Source organism: Canis lupus, chromosome 25 (assembly GCF_011100685.1).
Source record: "Canis lupus familiaris isolate Mischka breed German Shepherd chromosome 25, alternate assembly UU_Cfam_GSD_1.0, whole genome shotgun sequence".
NCBI classification, from domain to species: Eukaryota; Metazoa; Chordata; class Mammalia; order Carnivora; family Canidae; genus Canis; species Canis lupus.
In genome coordinates this window covers 4,843,346-4,852,457 of record NC_049246.1, presented here as the reverse complement: position 1 = coordinate 4,852,457, position 9,112 = coordinate 4,843,346, and the positions used below count along the sequence as shown (strand labels likewise).

The 9,112-nt window shown below is 40.0% G+C and overlaps 1 protein-coding gene across 8 annotated transcripts in view; it reads right to left on the bottom strand.

Moving 5' to 3' along the window:
• Window positions 1-790: 790 nt before the first annotated feature.
• DCLK1 (doublecortin like kinase 1) overlaps window positions 791-9,112 on the bottom strand; it is a 341,215-nt gene continuing 332,893 nt past the window's right edge. For 7 of the 8 annotated variants that reach the window (XM_038573280.1, XM_038573282.1, XM_038573279.1 and 4 more), the window contains one exon: window positions 791-6,480. In XM_038573280.1, coding sequence (XP_038429208.1) covers window positions 6,316-6,480 — 165 coding nt within the window. In that variant the 3' untranslated portion in view covers window positions 791-6,315. Of the gene's footprint in view, window positions 6,492-9,112 lie in introns of all 8 variants that reach the window. The other variant, XM_038573284.1, reaches the window with a different exon arrangement.

The window sequence follows — 9,112 nt, the reverse complement described above, 5'->3', positions numbered from 1 at the left end:
AGATGCTTCTTTGCCAGTCTCTTGTTACCCGTTTACCTCCATTTTGCATAAACTTCCTTTTCTGCAGAGAAGCCCTACCTTTCCAACTACCAATCCTTTGGAGTCCCGAGAGGCCGTTCTTTCCCAGTTTCCTCCTGTGGCAGTTTTATCATCTTCCATCCGAGAGTCCTTGCCTTTTGAGGCTTCCGCATCAGGGCCCATTTTGGAGATGTTCTGCGCCTTCACAGGACACCAGGGAATCTGCAAGTCACTTTTGCTGGCCGGCTTTTCAATCTCGTAGCATTGAAAAACTAACACAGGAAAGAATTTGATTCCATTGTACAGTTTTGCAATGTTCTCGATGGTCAATATTGCATGTGAAATGCCTAATGGGGAACTGCTATAAAAATGGCAGCTGATTACAGGTCAGTGGATAAAACAACACTCTTCTCAGGAGAGCTTCTGTGCATAGGTTGCAGGATAGAATAGGGCTGAATGGTATTTGATTTCTTTGTGTTTATCCAAGTCACTGGCCCAGGCAGGAAGGTAATATATGAAAAGGGACATTTTTGAAATAGTTGTTTTTGAATTATGCCCATGAAATATACACTCTGCTGTGGGGGACATGTGGGAAAGCTATTCTCTGACCGCATGACTAATTTTTAAAGCCTTGCATAGAGAGAATTCCCCCCAAGAACACAGCTGGGTTATTCCTTCGTGGACTGAATGTGTCAATTATGAATTGAACTAAAATGAAATTTTACTCCATTATGGCAAAGAGAATCAAGGAGTGGACGCTGCAGCTAGGGTATTACATAGTAGTTCATACACCAAGTACTATTGTTTTATTAACTTTAAGAACATGTTTTACATAAAAACAGGCAACATCAAAAAAGCTCAGTTGAGATAAATAAACATAATATATCACAGATGATTTCATTCCACATTAACCTACATTTATTAGCTTAAACTGAGAGATTAGGGGAAAAATCGGATCTCATTCCAGCTTTAATCGTGGATACAAATCGTTCAAAAGTTATTTCATTAAGATTCTGAAAATCAAAGATTAACCTATGCCATCTGATCCATGCAGCAATTGATAAATTCAGTATTTTCAAAGGAAACATTGAATTTTTTTCTTGCACCAAATTGAAACCTTTCAGAAACTTGTTTAAACACATCAAGTACCTAGCCCACCTTTTTAGTATGCATGAGCAAAATACTATTTAATTTCACACCCAACTAATCCTTTAATAATTTTCTTTCAGCCAGAATGAAAAAGGCTATTATTAATTTCCTAATAAAATTAAAAAAATAGTTATCAAGGCTATGACTCTAACCTTGGACCAGTTTCAATTTCTTTTTATTTTTTCTGAGCATACATCAAAGATTAATGTCAATGGCAAGTGAGAAATTGTCCCTAGAGAACTATTCAAGGTCTTTTTCTTACCACATTTGATTGGACTGGAATGAATTGACATTATAGCATCTTTATCATCACTTTTAAAATCCTACTTTCTCTTAATACCGACAGTGAAGGCTTTTAGAACTATTATTTACTTTAAATCAATAAAGTATATCACAGACAAAAATATACAATTTTACAGTAAAGCAACATTAAGGGTCTCTTTTCAGTTGACCAAAAAAGAATGCTGAAGAAATTTACAGGTATGGTTTAATTATAGCGATCGCTCTTCCTTTAGGGCAAGATACTGCAAACCTCATGATCAAAACACCTGCCAGTTAGAAGCTTGATCACTGAAAAATGATCACGGCAGCCTCAGTGTTGAAGCCTATCAACAACAACAACAAAACCGAAAAAATCCACCCTAACCAGAGGCATTCTAAGCCTCTACGTTGAATTTCCTGTTTCCCACCAGTTTACGACCCTTAATGTTACTGGATGGATGGTTGCATATTTGAGATGATTAAAAAATAAAAGACAGGCTTAAAAGCACCTCCTCCTCGAGTATGTAATTACATACAAATTAAAGATTCCTTCTGACAGTCCTAGGAACCCCATTTGTTACTGTTTTATGTATAAGCACCATTGAGCCAATTTTAAAGCACATTTGCAGTAATCAGATGTTTAGTATCTTCAAGTTGTGTTGATTTATTTGCTTTTGAAAAACCAAAAAAAGTATAAAGTGTGTTGATTTATGCTCTTACCATATTTGAATTGACAAAATGTTAATTCTGGAAGTGCTTTTAATCACTATTTTCCCCAACAGATAAGAATGGCTTCCTGAAACCTAATGATTGAATAAAGAAATCTGCATCTTCAGAAGAAGCCTATATCTGACCCTCTATCACAACATGCAAAGTAAGGGTAGGTCTGAGAGTATTTTTCCCAAACTCCTAAGGGAAATGGCAGATAACATCCAGGAAAGGTTAACTTTTGAACTGAAAACGTCAAGTTTCCTAAAGATCTTTGGGAAAAAAAAAATCATAATCATAATCATGTAGCAGTTTAAAAAATAGCAATTTACAAATTATAGAAAAGATATGTTATCTACAATAAATGCCAGGTGACTCATTAGTGTTTTTTTAAACCCACATCCAAATGAATCATTACGTTGAAACCACCATCTTGCTTCTTGGTGCTTTCCACAATTCTGCAATTATAGTGAAGGGGACATGCCAAATTTGTTGTTGTTGCTGCCCTTTTCTAGGGAGAATTAGGCAGAAAAGGAAGTGAACAGGCCCTATATAGCAAACTTTAGCCTGGGGCACCTTTTTATGGTCAAATTAAAAACCTTTGAAAACAGAAGTTTATCTTGGAAATGCTGACAGATCCTTACCCTGAGAAGGGCTAGCAGGCAACACAATAATATTAGGAAAGCTGTCCCTCAAGCACAATCGTACTTCAGCGTGGGGTACAGAGTCGTCTAATGGGCACCGTTGGCCAGCAAACAACTGTGATTTAATGTGTGTGAGCCTTGGTCATACGGTAGCTCCATGACCCTCTAAGCTAAACCAATTTTTCTTTTCTTTTCTTTTTCCAACTGAAATATGCCTCAAAGGGTAAAGGATTGCAATTTTAGCCTTCATTCATGGATATATTGCTTTCTTTCAATAATATCTGACGGGCCTGTTAACCACCACCCATGGGGGTACTGAGTATTGCAGGAAGGTCTCACTGAATACAAAACACTGAGTGTTTTCAGCAGTTTATTTGTATTTTTTTCTCTGCTTATTTTAATATGCACCACGTGTTAGTTAGATGAGGGCTACAGTAAAAACATTTTCAATGACTGAAATCTTACTTTTCCTTCTAATGATGTGGAGCAAATCACATATTCATTGATTATGACGAATAAAATGATTTCTGCTACAATGTCTTCATCAATAGGAACAGTTCTCATCTACCAAGATGATTTACACGATGCAAGTCATGGAGTTCTTCTTTAGTTAGTCTACTACCCAACTAAAAAGATGTATCTAAAAATTCCCTTGAAAATACCATCTGGTTGGTCATGTATCAATAAATGAAAGACAGTCCCCATCACCAGGCCACCACCATAAGAGCTATAGTAAATACTTAGAAAAAAAATATATGGAAACACTGTGGCAATGATTAAATCGATAATTACAGAGATACACTGCCATAATGATACATATTTATTCTATGATAAAGTGAAATAAAAAATAAGATCAATTTGGTTATAGAAATTCCTTAAAGAACACCACCACTTAATTATTTTCAAACTTGAACTATCCCAAGAATGTCGTGAAAAAAATTTGAAAGCACTGGCTAAAAGCAAAGCAGTCTGGATACACCAATGTAATCAGCATGCCTTGTGCTTGTCTGTTAACCCTCTGAGTACATCTCTGACATTCAGAATCTCAATAGCTTAATGCTGAAGATTGCATTCCATCTGATTACTCAATATTTCTACTTGACAGGTCACATTCCACTGTTTATACAGCATAGATCACTCAAATTCTACAGTGAATTACGCTAGGATCCCTATGCTGAATGGGCCCCGCATTCCTCCAAGCTACTCCTCTGCAGTGTGGAAACACTCCACAGCTTTACAGGATCCACAGTCCCCCTAGACTTGGACAGAAAAAGGCCTGATCCATGCACTGTAAGTTCTGTACATAGAGGCTATAGCAATATATGTAATGCCCACCGGAAAAACAGTAATTTGGACAAAGAAATGAAAGTGACAAACTTCTGCAGGTAGGTCTCTGTCCATAGGATTCTTCATATTCACGCATTTAAAGTTGAGGCCAAGCTATATAGCTACTCCTTAATCTTAGAATAGTGCTTTGCTTTATAGTTCTAGAGAAAGCAGTGACCTCTGACCAGTTCAAGGTATTTTACTAATATGGAATCTACCTACACATCAACACCCTTCCTGGTGTTCTGTGTTCTCCTCCCCGCACCCCCCAAAAAAACCCAACTGCCTTGTGCTACTTTCTGATGCTGTGTGCTATCGTTTCAGAACTCTCTAAAAGGGGAGAAAACTCTCAATAAATGATCTACTGTTTATATGACAGGACAACATGGACCAAAGAGATAAACCAAAATGTGGAAAAGCAAAAAAAACTGGGGAAACTCTGTTGCAAAGTCACGACGTGTTGTGATTTTTAAAATGTATGTTAACACAGACTATAGTTTATAAGTTGAAGAGTGAAAAGCAGCAATTGAAGACCAACGTGTTTGAAAATAAAGAACCGACTATACGAATTTCAAGACTTTCAGATACTGAAGTATATTCAGAACAGAGATAGTAAGTGCTATTTAGCCATCCAGTTGCAAATCTCATGAGACATCACTCACTGGTTGTTTCCTGGGTCATAGAGCTGAGCAAACCTTAGCAGGACATTTGAGTTGGACCCTGGCCTCCAAGATGCCATGGCCAGCCTCTTCTCTACGCATTACAGTGACACACTGGAGGCTGTGGGCCCCCATGCTGAAATGGAACACGTTCTAGAAGAAACTTACTGGGGATATAGGGCTAGGCAGAAAGGTTTGGTAACAGGAGTGAAAACACAGGTCTTAGACAGAACTTGGCCCAAAGGGAAAAAAAACAACATATCTCTCTAGACAGCTAAAGACAGTGGTATAAAAAGGTCATCTCAGGGAACAGAGGTTTTATTCTCAGGGGTATCTTTCAGGTCTTCCATCCGGTTCTTCCTGGGAGACTGTAAATAGGTAAACCTAAAGGTGCCCATGGAATTCTCTTACCAATAGTTTATTTTATTAAAACCCATTCTTAGAACATTCTGGAGTGTGCCTCCCCTTGTACTTTCTCCTTGGCCACCTTGCAAAGCACTTGGCTCTAGGCTCCTGTGCCCCAGCACTCCTCTGGATGGATCTTATACCCTACGTGAATTTCACGCTGAAGACTGCAGCGCTCGCAAAGCAGGTGAGAAAAAGAATGGGGCCTTGTTTCCTCTTTCGGTTTGAAATCCCAGCCCTATAGAGCACCTGGCAATTTATTGCTCTTTTCCACCAGTTGTTTTTGCTTTCCTGTAGACGTCTCATACTGAGCAGGCAGTCCCTCACTCACCACGCACAGGACAGGGCATGGTGACTCCCGAGGGTCTGTGCTGGCACTAGCAGCAGCTGATTTGGAAGCAGCATTTCTGGGGTATCACCAGCCCATCTTCATGTGGAGGTGATATGGTGGTGGGCGGGGGGGGGTGGGGGGGTGTCGCCATCTACGTCCTGGGTCAGGCTGTCGGCCAGACCCAACTGCCTCCACTCGGGACGCAGGACTCACAGCAACTGAAAGTCATACCTCTCAATGAAAAAAGTCCCTTTCATAATGGGATTGTGAAGAAGAAAGAGAGGTCTTATGTCTAAGTTTTAAGCCTGCTATATTCTAAACCCACAAAAAAAAATGACAAGCAAGATATCGTTCTAGATGTCCTTCTTGTCTGGACATCTCAGCATCTAGTAACATCCCTTGATCTGCAGCAAAATCAAGAAATGTGTGTGTATACATCCAAAGGCCTGAAAAACTCTCCAGGGGTCTCCATAAAATCCTATGCACTCAGAGGGTTAACATGTGCTATATTACATACTGCAGATCCTAGTTTGACTGAAGAACACATTCATTGTTTCTATGTTTAAAAAAGTTGCAAATTAGCCTTAACCCTTTGAGGACCCTATTAGCAGCAAGTTGCCTTCTTCGCAAACAACATGTGGTCATCTCACTCAGCAAAGAGAAATCGCTACAAAGATACCAGAAAACACACTTTCTGTTTTGCCATTCAAGCATTGAGTGCTAGATAGATCAGATGAAACTGTTTTACATTAATTTGGAAAAAAATCTCAGAGTCTCAAAGGGTTAAGCCAGGACTTTGAGTAAAAGGGTCTTATTAAAAGGGCGAATTCGGGGAGCGAACAGTCTCAGATGAGCTTGGGGAGTAGTCTTCCGATTCCGAGTTGAGTTCAGGTGGAGCTGGCTGGGCCTTGTACCGGCTTCTCACATCCTGGTTGCGTCTTCGTCGGAAAACCTGCCTCTCCTTATCAAGAGCGGTGGTCTAGCAGGGGCATAAAATGAGAAAGAGGACAATTAGGCTGAAGGAAGTGGTGAAAGAAACACTTTCTGGAACTTTCTGAGGTCTGAAAAATAGGCTGGCCAGCTTAACTGTCCATTATGGCTCACTTTTGTTGACGACAGTCACCACAGTTGGGGAGCTTTCTGCTCCCTCCCAATGCAGCTCTTAAGAGCACCTGGTCATGACATCAGAAGGCACAGGCAGGATGGATGATGTCGTGGGTTCAACCTCTCCCCAGCCTTCCCCAAGCTCCACATCTATTCCTTCTGGTAGCTCCCAGGCGAGCTAGAGAGCCCCTGGTGAATGGGAGCCCCAGGCGTGTGTGTCTGACATGTGAGGACGCCAGGCGTCCTCATTCATCAACATTCAGCTCCAGGTGGCTGTATAATAAAGATGAAAGGTGATGAGGTTGTCAGACATGGAAACAGAGCCACAAGCTCATCCCGTTATTTTAGCACCTCCTCATTCGCAATTATCTTATTATCTGTTGATGAGGGAGTATGGCTCAGTCTCTGGGAAGGACTGGTTTAACTTGAATGAAACCAACCCCTGTAATTCAAACTGCTTCGAATGCAATTAAGCCGAATGGAAACCTTCCCCTGGATTTAACTTTACAAAGTTCATTTTCACCAGGGTACACGGTAATTTATGGAATGGAGACCCAACTTTGTAGGTATTTCAACTGTGGGTCTCTATGCCTCATTTTCCTGATGAAACCTCAGATGATCTCCAGGATGTGCTACCCAGCTGTAGCTCTGGAAGTTATTATGACATCAGAATTGGGAACGGCATGACTTCATTACAGATTTAATGGGTGTGGGGAGGAATGGGGTCATTACAGAGAAACCTTACACAGAGAGCAGAAGAGTAGGTACAAAGCCTGAAGAAAAATATAGAAGACATATAAAAGTTGAAGGCGTCCTTGTTTGAAAGTCTCTCTTTAAAAGGATGTAGCCTGGAGGTTATTCTGCTTTTAAGAGATTACTTTTCCTCTGTAGGGATATATACCACCATTTTTCCTCTTGAAAATTTACTGTTAGCTTCTTCAAAGAACGGAGATAAATTTATAGCCAGCCTGGTTCTGAGAACAAAGTGAAAACTAAGCCCCTCGTACAATTGCAGTATAGCATTAGAGCAATCTTAGATCTGAAATAGGCCAATCAAAGTTCCAAAATGAAGTAATAAAGAGAAAAAGAGTGCCAATGTGTAGAACCAGTACAGTAAATGGCTTTGTTAGGCTGAACTGCTCTGCTTTAAAAACTCTCGGCATACTGAAGAACAATGTTACAAATCAATGAGGGAGATAAACCTTAATAATTCACTTCTCCTTTCACTAGGCAGTTAATACAGAGATTCAATAACTGGTTTGTTGACAGGTCTACCTTTGACTCTTCCACTTGCAGAATTTTAGAGGACACATATACATATAGAATTCTTGGTCTTCTACCCTCGGATTTTGTGATATTTTCAGCGTTATAAACCCAAATTCCTAACTTTATTTAAAACACTGTAGAGTTACGACACATGGTATTTTGCTTTCAAAGCAAACTGAAAATGTTCTGTTTGTGTAAAGTTGAATGTTTGTAAAAAAACAGGCGTCTATTTAGTCTGACTTACATAAAAAACCATTCTGTATTTAATCCAAGAGTAATATAAACTCTCCTCTTGGTCATAAAAAAATATTTCTATTTCTACCTTCTTGAGAAAGAAAAAGTCATTGGCATTGGACTAAATATTGAACCATGGACTGAGGCTTTCTAGGGTGGGGAAGAAAAGCACACTGGGATTGTAGTCAGGAATTCTGACTGCTCTGTCCATCACCGGCTGAACTATTTACTAAGCTCCCAGTTAAATAAGGAATAGTAATAACCCCTTCCCGCTGTCCTAGAGTTGCTGTAGGTAAAAAAGGATGTGCAAATGCTTTTTAAATGGCTGAAATGCTCAGAAATGGAAGGTGTTTGTTTGTTTTTTCCCTTTATCATTGGATGTAAGATACAGTTTTAAAATTAAGGAGCTGCAGGTCAGAGGAAAACATGCAAAACAAAGCTCGCATCCGAACTTAGAGCACTTTCCCTTCCTCCTTCCTCTCCTTGGCACCTTCTCCATATTTACTGTCTCCCCATAATCTACTCAATTACTGCAAGTCATGCTCTTGGCTGCAGCCACTGAAATGGGCCCTGTCTCTATAAATACTGCAAGCTGGTTTATGCAGGGGCTGGTGGCACTCAATGTTGAGCCCAGGCTTGGATGGTTCCATTCCCCTTATTTTCACTTTCATTTCTCCAGATCCTTATAAGGGCAACCACATTCTCTCCCTTACTTACTTCTCTCTGGACAACACTTGCCCTTGCCCTTTGACAGGTCAGTTCTCACCACTCCTGCCACTTTCTCTAGTTAGCAACTTTCTAAATGTTTGCCCCCTTTGTGGATGAACCCTGGTGCTCAAATGCTCCAGTGCTTTCAGTTGTGCCACTAACCAGTAACTTCAGTTATTTTTGGAAATAGATCATGTCATGATCACATGTCATGGAATAAGGGTGTGATGGTTGTTTCTGTAGGATTTATAGGCATAGAGAATTTTTAAGGCATTCTTTGTCCAAGGCTTTGCCTTTAC